The sequence below is a fragment of the Aspergillus melleus genome, assembly GCF_016097325.1.
Source record: "Aspergillus melleus strain CBS 546.65 chromosome Unknown contig9, whole genome shotgun sequence".
In the NCBI taxonomy this organism is placed as follows: Eukaryota; Fungi; Ascomycota; class Eurotiomycetes; order Eurotiales; family Aspergillaceae; genus Aspergillus; species Aspergillus melleus.
Genome location: NW_025763378.1, coordinates 732,773 through 753,816, shown reverse-complemented (window position 1 = coordinate 753,816; position 21,044 = coordinate 732,773). Strand labels below are relative to the sequence as shown.

General features: G+C 49.0%; 10 protein-coding genes across 10 annotated transcripts; 4 read left to right on the top strand and 6 right to left on the bottom strand.

Moving 5' to 3' along the window:
• Positions 1-22: 22 nt before the first annotated feature.
• LDX57_012903 (DUF3716 domain-containing protein) lies at positions 23-1,554 on the bottom strand (the record flags this gene model as incomplete). Its single annotated transcript, XM_046094651.1, has 7 exons — positions 1,499-1,554; positions 1,068-1,440; positions 803-1,016; positions 710-751; positions 633-645; positions 376-459; positions 23-306 (listed from the first exon to the last, which is right to left on the bottom strand). The coding sequence occupies exons 1-7, from the start codon at positions 1,551-1,553 to the stop codon at positions 23-25; spliced, it is 1,065 nt and encodes a 354-aa protein (XP_045950630.1). The 5' UTR covers position 1,554.
• A 1,661-nt stretch (positions 1,555-3,215) lies between these two features.
• LDX57_012902 (uncharacterized protein) lies at positions 3,216-4,423 on the top strand (the record flags this gene model as incomplete). Its single annotated transcript, XM_046094650.1, has 1 exon — positions 3,216-4,423. The coding sequence occupies one exon, from the start codon at positions 3,216-3,218 to the stop codon at positions 4,371-4,373; it is 1,158 nt and encodes a 385-aa protein (XP_045950629.1). The 3' UTR covers positions 4,374-4,423.
• A 1,731-nt stretch (positions 4,424-6,154) lies between these two features.
• On the bottom strand, positions 6,155-7,898 carry LDX57_012901 (putative MFS transporter; the record flags this gene model as incomplete). Its single annotated transcript, XM_046094649.1, has 5 exons — positions 6,155-6,427; positions 6,516-6,620; positions 6,721-7,419; positions 7,473-7,544; positions 7,620-7,898. The coding sequence occupies 5 exons, from the start codon at positions 7,896-7,898 to the stop codon at positions 6,155-6,157; spliced, it is 1,428 nt and encodes a 475-aa protein (XP_045950628.1).
• Positions 7,899-8,771: 873 nt separating this feature from the next.
• Positions 8,772-9,663, top strand: LDX57_012900 (GNAT family N-acetyltransferase; the record flags this gene model as incomplete). The annotated part of the gene is made up of 3 exons (XM_046094648.1): positions 8,772-8,838; positions 8,896-9,302; positions 9,349-9,663. 3 exons carry the CDS (start codon positions 8,772-8,774, stop codon positions 9,661-9,663), a joined length of 789 nt encoding a protein of 262 aa, XP_045950627.1.
• Positions 9,664-9,694: 31 nt separating this feature from the next.
• LDX57_012899 (uncharacterized protein) lies at positions 9,695-10,375 on the bottom strand (the record flags this gene model as incomplete). Its single annotated transcript, XM_046094647.1, has 1 exon — positions 9,695-10,375. The coding sequence occupies one exon, from the start codon at positions 10,373-10,375 to the stop codon at positions 9,695-9,697; it is 681 nt and encodes a 226-aa protein (XP_045950626.1).
• Positions 10,376-10,987: 612 nt separating this feature from the next.
• On the bottom strand, positions 10,988-11,335 carry LDX57_012898 (Zn(II)2Cys6 transcription factor domain-containing protein; the record flags this gene model as incomplete). The annotated part of the gene is made up of 1 exon (XM_046094646.1): positions 10,988-11,335. One exon carries the CDS (start codon positions 11,333-11,335, stop codon positions 10,988-10,990), a length of 348 nt encoding a protein of 115 aa, XP_045950625.1.
• A 286-nt stretch (positions 11,336-11,621) lies between these two features.
• LDX57_012897 (uncharacterized protein) lies at positions 11,622-13,342 on the top strand (the record flags this gene model as incomplete). Its single annotated transcript, XM_046094645.1, has 2 exons — positions 11,622-11,812; positions 11,871-13,342. 2 exons carry the CDS (start codon positions 11,622-11,624, stop codon positions 13,324-13,326), a joined length of 1,647 nt encoding a protein of 548 aa, XP_045950624.1. The 3' UTR covers positions 13,327-13,342.
• Positions 13,343-13,547: 205 nt separating this feature from the next.
• LDX57_012896 (NAD(P)/FAD-dependent oxidoreductase) lies at positions 13,548-15,154 on the bottom strand (the record flags this gene model as incomplete). The annotated part of the gene is made up of 2 exons (XM_046094644.1): positions 13,548-14,468; positions 14,537-15,154. The coding sequence occupies 2 exons, from the start codon at positions 15,152-15,154 to the stop codon at positions 13,548-13,550; spliced, it is 1,539 nt and encodes a 512-aa protein (XP_045950623.1).
• A 274-nt stretch (positions 15,155-15,428) lies between these two features.
• Positions 15,429-16,098, top strand: LDX57_012895 (DUF3237 domain-containing protein; the record flags this gene model as incomplete). The annotated part of the gene is made up of 2 exons (XM_046094643.1): positions 15,429-15,692; positions 15,760-16,098. The coding sequence occupies 2 exons, from the start codon at positions 15,429-15,431 to the stop codon at positions 16,096-16,098; spliced, it is 603 nt and encodes a 200-aa protein (XP_045950622.1).
• A 4,000-nt stretch (positions 16,099-20,098) lies between these two features.
• On the bottom strand, positions 20,099-20,560 carry LDX57_012894 (uncharacterized protein; the record flags this gene model as incomplete). Its single annotated transcript, XM_046094642.1, has 1 exon — positions 20,099-20,560. The coding sequence occupies one exon, from the start codon at positions 20,558-20,560 to the stop codon at positions 20,099-20,101; it is 462 nt and encodes a 153-aa protein (XP_045950621.1).
• Between the last annotated feature and the right edge of the window lie 484 nt (positions 20,561-21,044).

Here is a 21,044-nt window from a genome sequence, read left to right as displayed (position 1 = left end):
AGGAAATGGTTCTTTTTCCTCCCTACCTTCCGGTCGTTTTCATTAAGGCCTTCAGTTCCTTGACCCCGGTCGCCAGACGTACAAGATCATCCATGGTCTTACTACTGTATTTGCTAGCGCCGTCAACCATGCGTCCCAGGTCCTTTGCCTGTTCTTTTAACCAATTGTACTCATCCAAGGTAATGGTAACATTTTCCTTCTTCACCGGGCGAACAGCTACCTTGAGCCTCTTCGGCGGCTCCCCGGAGGCTTCACCGGATGCGTTACGTTTGTTGACTCCCTGTTTGAGGAACCCACAGGAGGGTCCTAAGACAACCAGCTGTTAGTAAGGCATCCTTGTCGGAATCAGCGTGTGATCAAAAGAAACAGCCCGACCTACTAGGGAACCAGAGGCCTTAGCGGGAGCCTGTTTCACTGGCGTCTTTTTGGCCGAACCACCGATAGAAGCGTTCCTGTTGCCTGTTGGATTGTCAGTTTCACGAGCAAGGAGATGACGATGCAAATGTGGATGATAGGGCGCTGCTTGTAACGAACCGTACCCCGGGGATTCTAGATAAATAAGTCAATTATCAGGCGAACCATACACGATTAAGGATGACTTACTAGGCTTCAATCCAAGACGCCGAACTTACCAACAGAACCGCGCTATAAATAAGTCAATTAGTTCTGCTTTGGTCAACCTTCTATAACGAGTGGAACCTGGACTTACCCTATCTACCTGTTCGGTTTTGGTCTTAACTCCCTGTGCAGGCTGGAGAGAAGGTCAGCAGAGAAAAAAGAAATCGTAGAAACCAAGACCTACTGCCTTTCCCTTTGGGCTACGACTTCTCATGGCTGAGACCGACTCGTTTTCGGAGGCAGCTTCAAATACGACCGACTCACGCGGCTCGGATTTCACGCGAGGAAAAGAACCCTCATTGCGAATTGCTCCCGCCATAGCGGCCTGTCCGATAGTGGATCGACGGTCTGGATAGGCCTCAAGGGCAGCCAACAAGCCACCGGCCTTCATCACTGAGCTGGCTATTGTCAGTACTAGATTACAACGGACAGCTAGCATTGCTACTCACATATGCACAGACTCATCCCATCTAGCGCCTCCCTGCTGTTCAAACTCGCGACGCAAGGAGCAGGCCTTGCCGGAAGACTTCCATAGGCATCCGCCACACGCATGGTTGTGTACACTATGTTTACCGAATGCAGGAACTGCTACACAGTCCACCCAGGGGCTTCGAGAATCGCTACTAGCGCAACTCTCACAGGGAACGGCCATTTTCACGCCGCGTTCCTGAACAAGATATGCAGTCGTGTGCTGGCGTGAATGATTATACACGCGAACATTTGGTTTTCCGTCGTGGCCTAAAGCCCAGTGCATACTACCATTCGGATCCAGAAGCTCAACAACATGCCTATCAGATGCCGACAAGTGGCTTTTACACGCTCCTATTGATCATTAGTTATAGAATCAGAGAGGAAGGGATCGAACAAAAGAAGAACCTACTTTTGGCAGCCATGAGAAGCTCATTGGAACGATCTTTGTTGAAGGGGGGCGACATCGTGGCAAGCCAGGGACCAGTGCGTTTCGGGCAAGGTTAAAAATGACAAACGGTCAAATTATCGATATAGAGAGAAGTATACGGGATGTTATCCAAGAGCACGGGGAATAATGGCGGGAGACGGGATATGGAGGTGACAGGTAGAGGGATTGTACAGGAAGAAGAAATAGGGGGTGGGAGGTGACGCGAAAAGAAATCAGAACAATCGACGTGTCACATTGTGTAACTATGCCCTAGCTTGCCAATTGCTCAATCTCATTACCCGTTTAGGACAGCGACGACACCTTCCAGTGTACCATAGACAGCCTCAGGTTGCTGATGGCCTATTGAACCTATTTTTGGCTGCGTTATTAGACAAATGACACTGGTTTCAGAACTATTCCTTTTCCCCAGACAGAGGCTGTTGGAGGCCTAGCCAGAATTAATCGTCGCCAACATGAGCAGCGAAGACTTGTCCATTGCAAGATGCCTCTCGTGCGGTCCCCCTCAGAGGCTTGACTTCCAGGTCAGGATATAGATCATGCGCATCTAGGTAACCGACGTACTTCGCGTAAGAGGATTCATTATCCCCTTTGACCCAGTTGTCGTACAGATATTGCACGATGGCCTTCAGTCATATTATGGAGAAACACTGTTTCCGGTTGGTGTGCAAGGTAAAGAACCCTTTTCTCCGAGACCGAGTGTAGAAGACATCCTTGCCAGTGATCTCATGCGCAAGATCTATGTCCTGATTTTGCATCAAATGCTCACCGTAGGCGAACACGTACCGGTTCAGAGTGCGTGGATCAATATTGGTTGAGGCAACGAAACGACCAATATCCTCTATTGCGGTAGTTGTGCAACGTGTCTTTCCTGCTCCGACAAGGAAATCAAGGCAGCACGGTTGAGTCTTTCAGAAGTGACGCGGGGAATGGCAACCTCGTGCCATACTCTAGTGTCAATCATTGTATAAAGGACACGGAAACACGCATTTAAAGGTGATTTTCTCAAGCAAATGCATCATATACAAGAGAGGCCAGAGTTTATAGTTGAAGCTGGCGCCAATCATACTATTGCCCATCTTGACAGATTCTTGCGCGACGAATGAAAATTTATCAGCACTGCCGCCTTTTTGCACCGTCCACCATAGATCTAGATTAGCACAGGGAGATTAGAGGACCGATTGACACCAATAGACCTGATCACGTTTATGGTAAGGCAGTCTACGAACTATGAAAGGTTGAAGGCAGCCTGATCATAGCCAGAAAGACTGAGAGGAACCGAAAGGCACCATAGTTCATATTGTATAGCTTTCTTCTGAGTTCACGACTCATTGGTTGTTGGTGGTGGAGGACGAGACCTGAGGTCACGAATAGGAGGTTGAGCATACACGATGCTTAAAAATTATTCTTGGTGCTAGGTTTGATTGACCTTGTTTTACTTCCATATGTGTGATTCGCAGCAAAGTGTGGATCCTGTCATCAACTCGGACTTAAGCGGAGCCAGCCTTTTACTTCCGCCAAAGTCCACCCATGAATCACTGCTTATGCGGAGTAGTAGTGCAGATCGCTTCTCTTAAATGCTTGAAGGAGACTTGATACTGAGTCCTGCCTTTTCTAAGCCACTTCAACCATTCCGGATTATACTCATTCATTCACCCTTTTTACGCAACAAATATTCACCATGAGCTTGCTTGAGAAGAATGCCGATTCCTCCCCTCTCTTCCGCCACCGTCAACTTGCACCGGCGGCTGCCGTTCGTGTATCGGCATTATGCCTTGGAACCATGACCTTCGGAGGCGAGAAGGGCGGCCGTTATGGAGAGTGTTCGCGTGATGATGCTTTCGGGATACTCGATCACTTCTACAGCCAGGGAGGCAATTTTATCGATACCGCCAGTGGCTATCAGAACGGACAGTCGGAAGTCATAGTGGGTGAATGGATGGCATCGCGCGAGAATCGTGATCAGATCGTGCTTGCAACCAAGTACACAACCGCCTATATGACGCATCGCAAAGACCACATCCAATCCAACTACGGCGGTAACAATGCGAAGTCTATGAAGGTCAGTGTGGACGCGTCTCTCCGCAAAATGCAGACCTCTTATATCGATTTGCTCTACGTCCACTGGTGGGATTATACGACCTCGATTGCAGAATTGATGCATGCCCTGAATGACCTGGTTGTGGCTGGCAAAGTAATTTATCTGGGCATCTCAGACACCCCAGCCTGGGTTGTAACCAAGGCCAATCAGTACGCCCGCGATCACGGCTTGCGTCAATTTTCGGTGTACCAAGGAATGTGGAATGCAGCGATGCGTGATTTCGAGCGAGATGTGATCCCGATGGCGCGAGACGAAGGGATGGCATTGTGTCCCTACGGCGTTCTGAACCAAGGCCGTTTTCAGACCAGGAAAGGGTTCCAGGAACGTGAACGTCATAACCCCGGACGTAACTTCATCCCTACGTCAGAGCATGACAAGAAGGTTTCTGCCGTCCTCGAGAGGATCAGCACTACCAGAGGTGTGAAGCTGCTCGACATTGCTCTTGCATACATAATGCAAAAGTCTACATATGTGTTTCCTATCGTTGGTTGCAGGAAGATCGATCATCTCCAGGGCAGTATAGACGGCCTGAGCCTTGGCCTCACCGAGGCTGAAGTTGAGGAGGTTGAACAGGCCTACCCATTTGATTTTGGGTTCCCACACACTTTTCTGAGTGGCTCGATGTTTGACCATTCGACCCCCAGAATGGCCGATAAGCCAGGAGATGTTTGGCTGACGAAGCCACTGGGCAAATTCGACTGGGTTGAAACCCCCAAGCCAATCAAACCCTCCCCATAAGTGTGTACTCCTGTATTGACAAATGCGATTGACGCTCTCGCTTCTCGTTGACAGATATAGTTCAGAAAACCCTTTTTTTTTTCGAGACGCAATGTGCAAACTAGAATCAATATATGTATATATCATCTTGACCTGTCATAGGGACAGGCCGCTACGGACGGATCCTTGAAAGCGAGTACACAGTACGAAACAGGCTTTTGTTCCCAGCTTATGATGAGATTTATGTGCCTCGTTGCTTTTTGTCCACTCCGTGGCCTGCTTATTCCAATCTACGCAAATTTTCATTAGGTTGGAATTAGTTTGTATACCGTAAGAAACATAGAAATACCATAGGAATGATGATCGACTGTGAGTGCTCAGTAACTTGAATACTGCATAAATGGCGGTATTCAATCATCTTGGCACTCGGAGTATATCCACCAACCACTACGTATTCACAAAGTCAAGGAGTGCTCGAACACGACCTCTACCATCGTAGACCATTCTGTATGGGTAATAGTCGATAGCATGGGTCATTTGGGCTGCGGTGGATGTATTCAGATGTTTTATTGCCGCATGCCAAGGAGAATCATATCGAACGAATTGCTGTCACTATTTATTTCACTATTTCTGATTTCGAGGGACTTCAGTATGATGATATCGCCTCATCCTATTTGTACTCACTTGCCATTGTGCAAGGAGCCCTTCGGTGCAATTCTGTCATTCTGTCCAACAAGGGACACGAACCTGGTCCGCTGGCTGTTATACCAGGCTCATTTACGTTAGGTGGCAGTTCCGTACCGATGGATGAGTGAAACGTAGGGAAGGCGAAGCACCGTTAGACAACCTAGTAGGGCTGCACATAAAACCCCATCTTCCAGGCATATTGTATTACTAGCTCCGCGTTTGGTGCTGACGATTGTGGGAAGGACGGAAGGGCGCACTAACAAGGTCGTGCCTTTTTGTTTTAGTGATGTTTGATACGAGAATGAGTTGTATTCGGAGATGAAAGCGTGCCATAATCGGCTTTAATGGGGCGTTTGTAGCTACAACAAGAGCGTGCCTGCCGATGTTTCACTATCTACGGGCAACAATATGGATATACACTTTGAAAGTCTCCCGTTGTATTGGCTCTTTTTATAGGTCTTAACCAATTTCTTAGAATGATAAGTTCCCTTAGACATTATCGAAATCAAGCGCAGGTCGTTGGATTATCAGGAAGTCTTTCAGCATTAGGTTTTGGCAAAGTCACGCATATGCATTTCGTTGGTTTCTTGAACAGCGTCGAGCTCTTTCATCAAACCCTCCGCTTTTTGGGTGGCCGCTATTTGGTCCTGAATTATCTTCTGCTGTGTAGGAAAACAGACAAGCCTTTGGACTGCGAGATCGAGTTTGAATTTCTCTTTGACCCAAGTCTCTTGCAGCTCCCAGGTACTGAGGGAATAAAGACGGTTCTTGTATTGAAAGCGACGTAACCTCTGGGCGCGTCGCCATTCCCCCTTGTTCTGAAGTCGGTCCTCGGCGTATATGAAGTGCGGCTCAAGGGGTCTCACAATGAAGTATCCGAAGATTATAGCTAGGAGCTTCTATAACCTTTTATCGAGGTAGTGAGGGTGAGCGTGTAGCTGTTGTGGAATAAACCAGAATGAAAAGGAAGTGTCTTGGATTTGAAGAGTTGCTGATTGTGGCAGAATATTGGGCTGTCTTACAAGCGACTCATAATTCACAGTTACCTTTGTGTCGTCGGAATGCCTTCGGTCCTACGTAGACTTCATCTTTACCATAAATGGGTTAGGGATGCACTACACATCCTGCCGACGCCTGGTCCCTGAGGTCCCACCAAATTCACCACGCCCAGCCATAACGCGATACCTCCCGCTTGTCGCCCTGCGCATCTGTTTCCCATACATGACCATCCCCAACAAGGTCAGACTCACACCAAGGCTTATGAACCCGCAGGCTATAAACATCTTCGTTAGTCCGTTGCGCTGCATCCACGGTGTGATGGCGAATGGGATGCCGATGCTGAACGCGTTCCGGAGGAAGGCGATTCCCGTGAAGGCGTCGCCGGTTATCTGTATCCTTTTTAGCTTGTGTCTCCTGCGGGTAAAAGACGATTGAGTGGATGAATAAAGACAGGGGAGCGAAGGAAGACAGTAATACCTCCATATAACTATCAATCACCAACGTCAGGCACGCATCGCTGATACTTCCGAGTCCGAAGCCGAAAAGCGCGCCACCGATGCTCGGTAGAATCCAGTGCATTCCCTACGTGCTTATTAGTCTATATCTCTCTTTCAGGACTGAAGTAGGAGTGTGGTAGTGCATCCCAGCTTGAAGGCGAGGAGAGAAAGAAAAGAAGAAATACCCTGTCAACTGTAACCCCAAACATCACAAGCCCTCCACACAGCGCGACAGCCGGAAAATGTAAGATATATAGTCGCATCTCCGGCTCATAGTACCCCTTGTTTCGTCTAGCAAAGAGCAAGATCGACCAGTCGCCAAAAAACCCTCCATAGAAGGATCCGATTAAGTTCCCAACGAACGGGCCCACGCTCATATATCCGATCTCTGCAGGATTGAAGTTGTACGGCGGTAGGGGGAACACCAGTGATATGACAGTAGAGAGTATCGTGAGCCAGACAACGCCGCTGGCGTATTGCAGCGCACAGCAGAGGATGGCCGGGAAGGTAAATAGCGCTTCGAAGGGACGGTAGAAGTGTGGCCAGATAGGTTCGGTGGTGTATGTGATCAGGGGGAATCTTTGACGCCATGGTTTCATGGGAATCGAGGGATCAAGCTCATGTGACAAGGCGCTTGTGTGTTGGATTCTAGGCTCGAGGGCGGATTTCTTTTGGTCGTTATTAGAGGTGATTACGGAATGGTTGTTATCGTCGGTAGTTTCAGTAGGACCAACTCCCTCGATGATGGGAGAGTATTTTGTTTCTTCGTAGAAAAGAATAAACAGGAGCAATAGAACAGCGTTGAAAATCCCCATGGTGCGATAGGACCAGCGCCAGCCTTGCTGCGTTGCTTGGACCCCGCCAGCCATGGGCGTCAGGAAGCTCTGTTCTCGTTAGCAATAATACCAACACACGATATGCAAGGGAATGAGCTTACCCCTATCATCATCATAGTCATATACAGAGCATTCATACCCCCACGATGGTGCACGAAGAAGAGATCAGCAATCTGTATCAGCGTCAGCATCTATCCCGGCTAGCTTCGCCAAAGACATAGCCAAAAACGTAGAACAGGAAAGCATACCGTTATCTGCGCAATAGCCTCGTTTGTCGCCCCCGCGAGTCCTTGCAGCAAATTGGTCACATACAGCTCTGGTAGAGTCTTCAGCTCTGCGGTCCAAAGAGTCGTCGCCAGCATCAACGCCGTCGAAATCAAATATACCGGTCGCCGACCAAACTTTTTAGCTAACGGGATAAACAGCACACAGCCAATTGCGAGTCCTACAAAGTTTACCGACATAACTTGGTTCAGTTGTTCGTAGGTGACGTGGAGGTCGTCGACCATAAGTTGCCAGAAGATCATTTGGATTGAGAGGCTATTGGTTCTATGGTGAGATTCATGGTTGACGAAATTGGATGAAACGAGGAGGCTTACGCAGTGAAGACGAGGCACGTTACTGCTAAAACGAGGGCAAAGTTGCATGCTTTCCGGAATGTGCCCCAGTTCTGCTCATACTGTCAGCCATGGTAGGGCAACTGGATAGCTTTCCACAAACCAATGGCTCGTTGGGATCGCTAGAAGGCACAGGGCTGAGCATGAGAACATGTTGGTGCTCGATATCGTCAGGTTCATCTGTGCATAGTTAGGCTTGTTCCTGGAAGAAAGAACTTGCCTACCTTTGATGAGTAAAAAAGTCCCAGGAGGTTGATCAAAGTCCTGAGAAGTTGAAGGACCACTATCTGCCATCAAGTATGATATCTGCCACTGCCAGACGGAATGTCAAGATCTTTGATTAAGACAACCGAGTAGATAGAATAGAGGGCAATGCTCTTGATAAAGAATTCCGTCCTTTTAGGAAACCCTCATCCATTCTGCTATCCTGCGCCCAGCAGATAAGACCCATCATCTGTGGCTGCAGATGCAGGCAAAATGCGGGGAAATCCCAGATCTGCAGTGATAAGCAGCCATGAAGCTAAAATGGTTGATTTGGAGAGCCCAGGCCCGAGGGTCGACCTTCCTCGCTGGGAATAGCTTCAGACTAGCTCCGTGTGAAGATAGATGCCTATCGCAGGTCACTCACCATCATGAACTGAACACACTCAACCCGAAGAGGCAGGCCGTCACACGCTTGAAGCCAATGCGAAACCGGCAGATTAACACTCCTGGCCCGACCCCTATCTCCTATAAGATGTGCCCGAACCGCGGTTATCTTTCCATCGCACAAGGTATGAGAAAATGTCCTCTTATCTGAACGCCGGTGGCGCGAATGACATGGCTTTCAACCTTTTTCCAGTGCAAGCCGGTACTTGTTCCATCTACCTTTGCCGAAAATGAAGCTAACGGATGGTCTCTCATCTAGGCTCCCGGCAAATCTCTGCCGTTGCGCAGACGATCAGTCTGTCGTTCTCCCATGACCCCTTGATACGGTGGCTGCGGCCCCATGCGCCCCCATGGACACGTTTCCAACCAGATACGTATCGGTGGCAGTATCGTCGAGTGCAGCGGGCCATACTAGATGGAATTGTCTTTCGATCGTTGTCTGTCACGCAACTAGCAGAGTTAGTTCCACTACGAGATCAGAAGCCGAAGCAGCCGGAGACAGTCTCGGAACACATTACAGAGGAAGGTACAGATGCAGGAGCCGCTGTGTTACTTGTACCTCCGAAGGAATTGTTACATTGGACGACCACCCGTGTCCTATACGCTATCAAGTTGTGGATTTTGGATACGTTGTCTCCTGTTCCTGATAATGGTGGCGATGAGAAGGTATGCTTGACCCATTTATTTCCACTTATGGGTCTGACCATCCCAGCGACTCGAGCAAATGCTGCGCTCACATAATCGGGCGTTAGATAACGTCAGAAAAAAGTATCAAATCGATAATCTTTGGTATCTAGAGGTGGTGGCTGTGCATCCTTCACTCCAGGGGCGAGGTCTGGGAAGCAGAGTGATGAACTGGGTGAAGGAATATACAGATAATCAGCCCATCGTGCTTGAGTGCACCGCGGAACGGAACGTCAAGTTCTATGAGAGTCTAGGATTCAGGGTAGTCGAGGAGATAGAGCTGGCTGACAACGGCGAGACAGTCAGATACTGGGTGATGTTGAAGCAAGAGACATCCGGGTGAAGGTGAACATTGATAGCCAGAATATAGACCGTCAGAGTAGTCCCAGTTCCAGCCCCTTGGACTGAGCAAGTTGGTGCACGCTACCCATCTCATGGCCAGATTGCCACCAGTCTTCGAGGAGCTCCAACAATATCTGACCGTGTTTACCCACTTCGGCATGACGATCACCAAGCGCAAAGCAACGTCGAATGACTTCTTTCAAGCCTGGGTCTCCATTTAGAATGTCGGCCTGTAAGCCCACAACAAAAACAGGATAGTGAATAGCATTAAGGACCAGGGAGTCCTTTCCGTTCGGCTCAGTCGACCCACGAGAAACAGCATCCAGGTTACTGAGAATACGCAGCACAATGACATTCGTCTGCGGAAGAACTCTTGTTCGGGACAGAGCTCGTTGTTCTAGTTGTCCGGGCGAGGTCCTGTTCAAATTTAATTGGTCATGTCGTATAGTAAGGAGACCAGATAGTCGATAGGCCTCCCACAGCTGGCATTGAATCAAAGTGCCCTGAGCACCTGGCCAGTCCCAGAAATCTTCCTCTGTTGCACCACCCTCCCCGATACAGGAGAAGATATCCAATAAAGACCTAGGTAGTCCACTAACGACTTCTACTTCGTTAGAAGCATGCTCGGCACGATCGCGACAGTACTGTCGCCAAAATCCCAGACTCGGATTTTGACGACCAATGGCAAACGATGGCAAGTCCATAACACCCATCACTTCGAGTAGGTGTGACCGGAATATTGTTTCCTCACGGTTGTCGGTGTCGAGCCCTTGTGATTGTAAGATACTGTACATTCCGCGTAGATGCATCGTCCACGGTAAGCCATGCATAAGCTATCAACTCACAGTTAGTTAAGGGTCACATCAGGCAAGAGTACGTAGACGTACTCCAATGCTACACAGCAACAAGCCCGCAGTGAACGTTCCATCCTCGAGTCGGGTCACGCTGCTAGCCAACTCGGTACGAAATTGATTGAGAGCTGCGTCAAAATACTCCAGAAATCGAGGCTTCGATTTCAAGGCTATCGATGCCTGTAGTGCCAGACATATCGCATATAGCGCACCGGATTGCTGACAGAGCTCGGGGAGTCGCGAGGGAAGAAGATTTCCGGCATCGTGGATTGTTGTTGAATGTAATGCATGAACTCCAGATGATAGAACTGCATATGTCGGATCAGAAAATGTTGGGCAGGTCCAGAGAAAAAGTACCTACATTCCTGAAATAACCTCTCTTCTTCTGTGCTCCGCCCAGAGGATGATTCTAGTGATCTTCCTAAAGAATCGAAAAGACTATTATTGACATCGCCAACTACTCGCCAGATATCATCAATCAACAAATCCATCATTATTCGACGACACGTTTGTGGACTCACCATCTACACAAGCCTCTCGCAGGCCAGAACCAGATCCCACTTGCCTGCGCTTATCTCGACTCAAATCCCGTCGTCGGCCCTTAGCACGCAGAGGCACGGACGCGACCACTGGCTCCCCCGCCCCGGTAAAGCGACCACGCGAGGCAATTCCAGACCCCCAGCGCAAGCGCACCTCGTACCCCTCGCAGGGGATGCCACGCTCGTCACAGGCGCGACAGGTCGGGCGGGCACGGTCACATTTCCGACGGCGGGCCTTGCAGGTCCAGCATCCGTCGTGGGAGCGTTGGCGAGGGGTCGACATTCCCGTTACGATGAGAAAGCATACGGTGGATCATGGTTTGTGAAGAGGAGATATGAAAACGAAAGTAGAATCAAACAGGCAGATGTTGCGGGGAAGATGCGTGGATTGATCGGACCTATCAGATCTCATCTGATACCTAAGACTGTCGCGTCGGGCTGCCCGTTTGGGTGTGGTTGCCGAGGTGCCTGAGGCCGTTCGTTTTTCATAGTATAACAAGCAACATCAGTCATCGACTCTACTCTGCGTAAGAAACTGATACTTATGTTTATATGTAAACATTTGAAACATGTCCTTTCAATCTCCCGTCTCAACATGCTCGACTGTGATCCCATCCCTTGGAAAGCTAGACGGCTTCCAATATGCCAATGGCGTCCAGCAATACTGCGGCATTCCCTATGCCACTCTGCCCAAGAGATGGACTCGGTCATCATTGAAGAGCTCCTGGACAGACAGTTACCATGACGGGAGAAAGCTCGGGTAGGATCACCAAGCCAACGGACAGCCCCAAGAAGTAGCATCCTGATCAATCCTGCAGAAACGACTGTCCCCGTCCGATCATCGAAGGAGACGACGCAGACGATCTCGTCCCTGTTCCTCCAGCTCCTCATTTTCTAGATATGCCTAAGACGAACGAACTGTCTGGACTAGTCATGAACATCGTCCTTCCTCATGCTCCTGGCTCGCAACGTTTTCCCGTGTTTGTATACGTACACGGGGGCTCGCTTCTCTACGGAGGCGCCAACCTGCCCATTTTCGACGCGGTTAATCTCGTCTCTCACAGCATCCACATCGGCAAGCCCATCATCTGTGTAAGTTTCAACTACCGAGTCGGACTGGGTGGTTTCCTTGCCAGCGAGGCCATACGCAATGAACTGCGCCGAGACGGCCATCATGGCTGCGGAAATTTCGGCTTCACCGACCAACAAGTCGCGTTTGAATGGGTTCAACGCTACATATCCAGTCTAGGTGGCGACCCGGAGCAAGTTACTGCAGTAGGCGAGTCCGCCGGAGGTATCTCGATCAGCAACCAAATGGCCGCAGCGCAGCCGCCGCGTTTTCGTCGAGCAGTCTGCATGTCTGGACTGTCGGTGTCGATTCCGGCGTGGGCCATGGAGGAGCATGAGAAGTTGTTTCGAGCCGTTTGTCGACACTTTGGAGTTGATGTTTCGCGGGAAGATGTCTTGGATTGTTTGAGGCAGGTCCCACAGCAGGAACTGGCTAATGCAACGAGCGTTATTCAAGGCGTTCCTTCGGGGACGGGAAACCCTTGTCTGGATGGGTGGTTCTATGCGCAGGATCCACGCGAGATTCAAGAGCCTCCTAATTGGGTTGAGTCGTTTATGCTAGGAGATACATACCATGAAGGGGTGATCTTTCATCTGAATCTCTTGGGAGATACATATGACTTTATCCGAAAGACTCTTCGAGAACATATCCAGAACGACGAAGACACGGATTGGATCCTTAGTGCCTATGATATCTCGGCAGATCTATCGCACAAAGCTCTTCTCAATCGTGTGGAGCACATGTGCGGCGATGCAATCTTCAAGATTCCTAACTACGCAACAGCATTGGCTAGTCAGAATCTGAGCAGCCAGAACGCCGTGTTCGGATACCATTTTGACCAGCGATCCCGGCTGAAGAACGCTTTTGAGGGAACTGCATACCATGCTCATGAACTACTTTACCTTTTCAGGAACTTGGATAATGAGCTATCCACCGAGGAAAGTGAGATGGGGAAAGAATTTGCTAGTGCATGGGTCTTGTTCTGTTACGGAGAGTGTCCTTGGGAGACATCACATGGAAAGTGGAAAGTTTGGGGACCAGATTGCTCTCGGCAGCTGAAGAGTGAGGATGAGGATGAAAATATCCGCTCGTATAGTCGCATGCAACAAGTTCTCGCTAGGGGAAGTGGTAAGACATGGAAAAGGTGGCTTAGCGGAGTGGATGCGCTGGTTAATAAGCGCATGAACATGGGCATGACAGGATGATCCACCAATAGAACCAGCTTGTCTTTAGTACGTAGTCAGAATATTGCTAAAGGCCATTAAAGTTCTCTCGAATCCAGCATATTTAGTATGTTTTGACTTTGAATGGTAGCACGTCCGTCAACTAGCCATGCACCCTCAAAATGAAAAAAAAAAAAAAAAAAAAAAAAAAGAACACATAGCCCTATATTGTTTCCTCGAACATCCTCAAACAAAGTAAGTATTTACAAATGAGACGCCCTCTCCACCACGCTCCGAGGAAGAACAGAAGCCTCAACCCTCTCCTCCGTTACAAGCATCTGCTCCGGAAACCAAGACAGGCCCCCCTGCTCATTCAACTCCCCATCATCCGCCAGTATCATTCTTCCCAGCGCTTTTCCACACAGCCACGCATGCACCATTCCTTCGCCTGAGAACCCCGCAGTAACCCACTCCTTGCCCATTCCATTCCAATTTGTATCCTCGCCCCTTCGTGTCAAAGAGCTCGGGAGTCTTCCTACCCACGGAAACCCATCCGCACTGAATCCCATATTCCCCGTCCACATCATCTCCACAGCGGGACCTGGAACAGCGCCCCAGTTCTCCCGTCCGAAGGTAGCACTCAGCGCCCCGGAGAGATGAATGTCAGTGTAGAAGCTTATTTCGGAGTCTGTGGCAATCCCGAGATCAGCTATTCCGCCGTCCTTTCCCCGCGCGAACCCGCCACCAAACATCATTCTGTTCGCCGTTTCGGATTCAGATCCAGACGGAAGCTGGGTCAGATAGTCGAATCCACGATCATAGTTGAACAGCCAGGAATGCTTTGTCCCTTGACTCGGGAATCTCTGACCCGGGTTTTGCGCAGACATCTGTCCGCGAATGGGATAAATGCGCCCTCTGAGACCTGGGACGAGGTGGCTGACGTGGGCATTCGTGCAGTGGATGATATGCTGAGATTTTATAGTGCCTCTCGCTGTGGTGACCGAGAAACGATGTTGGTCAGCACCAGTATCGTCAATTTTAAAAACCGGCGTATTTGCCTCGATTTGAAGATTATCCGGAAACCTATGGCGCAAATGATTCAGCACGCCAGTGACGAATTTGTACGGCCACAGAGCCCCGGCCGGACCAGCGATGATTCTTCGTGCAGAGGGAAGGCAGAATTCCTTTTATTGGTATATTAGCAACAGACATCTCTGTACGCTTGAACCTAAATGAGGCTCGACTCACTCACCTTCGGAATCTCCTTCTCGAAGATCTTCCAATCAGCCGATTCTGTCGGCATACACGCCTTGAACCTCTTTATAGAACGCACCGCCTCATCCCATCTCTCATCGTCAAAGTAAACGCTGAGAAACTGCACCTTTCGCGCCTGCGCCTCCTCCACAAGCCCATACTCTTCCGCCACAGCTAGCACCTCATCTAAATGTGCCAGTCGAAACCGAACTACCTTCTTTGCTGCCTCAAGTCCAAACGACTGCTCCAGCTCGATGAACTCCTCGACTGTTTCGAGGATATGCCCTCCGTTACGGCCTGTCGCTCCACTGCAGATATCGCGGGCTTCCAGCATAAGAATTCTAGGCTTTGGACTGTCCCTGCCATGGTCACTGGTGAGAAGCGTACGGGCGATCGAGGCGCCAGTGATTCCGGACCCGATGATCACGATGTCTGTTGAGGTTGGCAGATCTGGGGATTGGGCTTTTGCGAGATTCACATGGGGACTTTTGAGCCAGAAAGAGGATGTGCTCTTGGTAGGGGGAATTCCGGGGTCTGAAAATGCGCGATCGAGAGCTTCTTGTCGAGCCTTGATGGGGATGCTTGAGTCAGAGAGAAGGGACTGGACGAATGACATGTTCCTGATTGAAGGTTGTCTAGGTTCTATTTCTTGTAGTGTACGAAATATTACTTCCTCCATGGGATGGAGGGTTCAGATAAATCCATTTCCATCGACAATATTTCACTCCCCGCAGGGTCGACCTGCCTATCTGGGACAAGCCCTAACTCGCCCCTCCTAACACCGTATCGTCTGCCTCGCGATAGCATTTAAACGGCCCCATATACCAAGGTAACTCGTTATTCTACTTTCCTCTCTATCTACCTACGCTACATTTATCGAATCAATCACAATGACATCCACCAACCTCGCCAACTCCCCCGGAAATGCCTTCTACCCGAACTCGCCTCCCATGCGCCAACCTGGCCTCAACTTCATCTACCGACTCGAATGTACCATTTCCACTGACGAAGTCGAAGTTGGGGCACCCCACGGCACGGGCATTATCCGCAGCATTGCGAACATTACAGGGGGCACATTCAAAGGTCCCGAGCTAGAGGGTACGATTCTACCGCTGGGCGGAGCGGACTGGGCGACTGTTGTGGAGGGAACTCATGTATGTATCCAGTTTACCTTCCTAATCAGACTATCGCCGGTTTAGTAATTGACGCGTTTGCCGAAAGTCAATGACCCTCGACGCCCGCTACACTATTCGCACGACAGACAACCACTACCTCTACGTCCGCGCTCACGGACTCTATCGTCCCGGACCGGGAACCGAATACGCGAGACAAGTAGCAGAGGATCCGAAAATGAGACCGCCTGCCACGGTGACGCAGGATGATGTGGAGTTTTTCTCGCACTTGAGGATCGAAGCAGGGGCGGGGAAGTATAACTGGTTGAATGGGTTAGTGTGCGTGGGTGTTATGAGTTGCGAGAATGACAGGATTCTGATTGACGCGTACTATTTGACCAATTTTGAAGGGGTCAGGGCGGAGGATGTTGTAGCTAGAATTAATTAATCCAGTGTGCAGGTGGAGGATAATGCAGTGTCTAGTTGTACGCTGTAGATAGAATACATATCCATATACCCAGGATCATGTATGTACGACAGACTATCGAAAATCTTCAGAGAGCAGAGAGTGCTGTGGGTGCCTACTGGGCCCCGCAACTATGGTGGCCTTTCTAGGGTCACTAGTGACGCCAGGAGTCGGAAGGATCCCCTATGGAGACCCACACAGAATCACCCTTTGCAAGGCACGCCCAGGCAGCGATATCTCCTCACGTAGATAGGCAGCGAGGTCTTAGGACTGGACTGATTTATACGAGTCTTCTTCCCTTGAACGGGCTAATTATTGATTTATTTTGGCTATCTTTCACCAAAGGCTTCTATTTGGTTTCCCTGGTAACGGACTTCGTCGTCTGTTACCTACATGACACAATCTGAGATAACGTATCCAGCATTCTAACATTGGGACTTGACGTAGTTGGCCTGTTTTGCACCGCGAACATTCGATGGCACAGCTTTCATATTCACATAACTCTTGTCGTAGCCGGTTCAAACGGCCAGCCAACGTGAGTACCCCAATTTGCTCCATCACTTTGGTGGTATATTCTTTGCCTAATATATACCAGCTCCTGGAGGCGGCACCCCAAATTTTCGGTGATCTGTTGCGCTTACCTACGGAGATCCTGGTTGAAGTATTCAGCTACATCGATGCGCTAGATCGAATGTGTTTCGCCCTATCGTGTAAACGCCTATTACAAGTTTCATCGCTCGTGAAAATCCGGATACCATCAGTCGTCAAGCATAGGTTCCTCCCACCATCAACTTGTCAAGACATATTTCTTCTTTTCCGGCGAATAGCACCTCGTGATAATCGTGGCCAACGGGATAAAAGCATCGGTCTTTGTTGCGACTGCTTAAGGTATCGAACGAGGCGGAAGGAATTCTGGAATTCATACAAAAGAAAATGTCTGAAGATGGAAGTGGCATCTGACGAGTGGGAAAATGTGGTAAAGTGCTGGCATGTCGCCTATAATTTTCAGTGTCCCGAGTGCTATTGCCAGGAGAGGTATGGTTATCGAGATCGCAACGCGCTTGCACCACGACAATGATGCTAGGGCTTCTCCAGCCGATATGAAGCCCATCTCCGTCATTCCAGACAGTCTGGCCTCAATCTTCTGATGCTTAATCAGTGCACCGGATGCGTTATTCCCGTTGCATTTGCTCCCATCGCCTGCAATATTGAGATCAAAATGTCAGTCATCCACCAAGACGGGGAATCGCAACTTACCGTTTGAACAGCCTCCTCGTACCAACGCATAACCATGCTTGTGTCTGAACGACTTGCTTAGCACGGCATCACCACACTGCTACTCTTGTACATTATCTGTCGTGAGTACAAGTTGTCTTTCGTGAGCTGGCGTGGGGAGAGATTTGCAATTATGGGATCGTTTATCCTAGGGGAATATATGACATGACTAGGATCTAGAAACGAAATAGCCTGTTCATCAGGTAACTACTGGTTATAAACATTCTCTGGTGCAAGTTCCCTCTTCGTGTCTAGACCTTCAACCCGTTGCTATTCATACCATCTCCGGCGTCTTTTGATTTCTGAAGTTAGGCACTAATGCAAGACTACTAATAAATCTCTCTATCCGCATCTACCCCGTAGCACCCACAATGGTTGGCTAGCACGTGCAGTATTCGTCTTCATCATCAACGACTAAGGTAGGTAGGGCTTGCATTAGTTTCCGGCAGCAGGTGTTACGCATCGCTTGACTGTTTTTGGGCATTACTCAGCTCTCCCTTTCGCGTCAGTTCCCAAGTAGAGATAACATAATGACGTTCCTCGCGTATCAATGATTCAATCGAATTTAGACTATAACTCTTTGCACAGGCGGCGGTGTTAACATAGATTTATTGGATGAGAAAATATAGTCAGGATTGAAAGCCTCATGTTTGGCTGAACAACGTGAGGTGATAACTGAGGTATGAGAAAGCAGGGTAGCTGCTCTTGTTAGCGAAGCACTGACTCACCTCACGGGAACGTTAGTTTTAGATATCATACTACTCAGACTTCACATATTACATTCCTTTAGCTATGAAAGCATGGGGTAATTGGCGAAACGCATATCTGCATCTTTATCCAGGCCGTAGCAATCAGCCAGCGTGGTTAACTGTTCTTCCGAGAGGATCCCATTGAGAACCCGTCCTTGATCCGTGGTTAGCCACGTTACTTGCAAATGGTCAGGGGCAAATTGTCTTACCAAATTTGGTTGTTCTCTCATCTCTCCATTCCTTAACTCGAACTTGAAGGATCTCTTTTGGTGTCTGGTGTATCATTGTCTTCTCAATATGTTGAGCAGCATGAAGATCGATAGAGCGTAGATCGTCTAGCATCTCGGATGTTCGATTGTAACGGCGAAGCCAGGCTTTTTTAATGACCTGATCAAGACATCCATTCCCTGACCGTATTCCTGGTAGCGCCAGTTCTCCATTTTGAAAAGATAGCGCAGGTGGAACTCCGTGTTCCATTCCAAAAATAAGTGATGCCATTGCAAACATGTCTGTCATATCGGAGAGATTTGGCGAAGAGCCATTGATAGGAAGCGGCAAATCTGGCCAAACTAGGTTGGGCTCACCGGAAGGGCTAGATGCGCTAAAATCACACAGAATGGCTGAGTCGTGGTCGTCAAACAGTATATTCTCAATGCGAATGTCTGCATGGACAATTCCGAGGCCGTGGATATGGGACAAGGCATCAGTAATCTCACAATACATTTTCATCCGGAGACTTGGCACAGATCTTATGTGCGGCGACAGAGGCCGGTACTTGCGGAGGTAAATTCCCTCGGGTCGATCAGTGTCCACGGCTTCAATAATGTGAGGATGTGGTTTTTTCTGAAGCAGTTGCAACACCGTCCGCTCGTCTTCCAGTAGGTTAACATGGAATATGGTATCTGAAGCGTAGCGGTAATGATCGCTTTCTGGTGCATCACTATGAGGGCGTTCGAAAATCCGGGAGGCTTTGAGAACGATATCGTCACCAATGCTGTACACCTGGCCGGAAGCCCCGATACCAACTACTTGTAAATCAGTCTGCGGCTGAGGACGTATTGTGTATGTTTGCGAAGTCGAAGTGAGTGGGACAACGCCAGGTGATTTATTCGACCCAAGATCATCAAGCTCATTGGTACATGGATGGTCTTCGATGCGAGTGGAAATTGAAGAGAAAGTCAATACGCATGACACTGAGAAGAAAACAGTCTTCTGTATATTTGACATCCAATTCCAGAGAAAACCTAGCATTTCGAATGCGCTCTTGAATGAATGAGCAGCCTAGGAATAGCCCAGGAGTTGAGGACTTCGTATCAACTTCGGACTGTTTATCCCTGTGTCGGTCCGATGATAATCCCCGTCAAATGAACGCTCGTATATAACTTAATTATGGCTTCTATTATCAGACTCTACCTCTTTTCCTTTTCAATAATTCAAGATACTAAGAGTAACCAAAACATAGAAAGACATCTAGCGTGAATCTATTACAGGCTGTCCCCTTAACGTGTTCCGTTCCGTGTGGGGTGGCGGATAGGTATGGCATAATTATACTCTCCTCAAGCAAAAACGGTGATGGGATTACAATCTTCGTCATAGCCCTGTTAAAATGAGACATATCTTTCTGGAGCAGGAATGATTCTCAAGTATCTCGACATACGCACCATCAGAATGTGGATATAACAGTATGAGGGGATTCTCCGAAGGTGTAGATTATCGCTGGGCATACCCGCCGCTTCATGGCCCAGAATCTATCTACCACCGCACCTCACGGTACAACTAGATTGAATGGTAAGAGCCAGCGCCTCCATGATTAATTCGATCCAATCTTGTGGCAGTAGAATTTCAGTAAATCCCATCCGTTTGGCCAAGTGTTGCCTTTGTCCAGCAACTGAATTGAAGGAAGCAGCGAGCCCGCGAGCCTTTCAGAGAGCCAGCTCGGTCAACCACACAATATCAGCTCACACAGGAAACTCGCGGGGATTGGCGTGTACGAGGCGAGAAGTGTGGTTTTCTAAGAAAGGCGTTGGGATGTCAAAGCCATTGACGTTATGGAGATCCGCTAGCTTCGCAGCAAGGGGCTCATCCTCTTGAGGCCACCTTATAAGAGCCCAGTCACGGCCTTTCCCATGCGGTCGCAGCACATACACTGGAAGAACGGCATTGGTCTTGTGTGCTGTGTGAAAGTCGTAGTCATGGTGGTTGACATCAATGACGAGAAAGGTTCGTTCACTCCATACGTCAATGGCGAGGAAGAGAATCCGATAGTCATTTTCCCACTCGGGAAAGATTTCGCTGGCAACAATATACGCCGATGCACGGTAGTTTTGAGGATCGAGGGCTTTAGTATTCAGTCTAACGACAATCCGTTTGGCAATATTGTTTCCGAGGATTTCTTTTCGTATATCAGACAGGTTGGGCATGGGTGCTATGCAAACGCAGGCATATAAACGGACCAAATGGATTGATGGAATATGATGGATAGATTTCGTTTGGGGGGGATGAACAAGGATTGAGAACGGTGCATGACTGTAGGAGAGGAATCACGTGTTGGATTACCCCCTGCTTGGACGGCGGTCACAGGTGGCAGAGGAGATGTAGGCATCCTGCAACTCGATAAATTTATTGTATGTACTGTACTTCAAGACTTTTTGGAAGGGCAGCCTACTAAGAACATTATCACTTTTCATCGCTTCTTAACGTCATAGACCAGTCATTTGCTGCTCTCTAGCAGCTTCAACGGGAACTGGGCGGAGCACCAAGTTGACGGCTCCCGCCTAAGGGGTGGGGGGTTAGTGCGCCAGTTTTGCTTCTGTTACTGCGTATAGTTGTATCTAGTGAGGATATCTTATACCTCGGTTTATCCCAATTCGGCAGGTCGACGCCCACGCGAAGTGGGGAGATCAG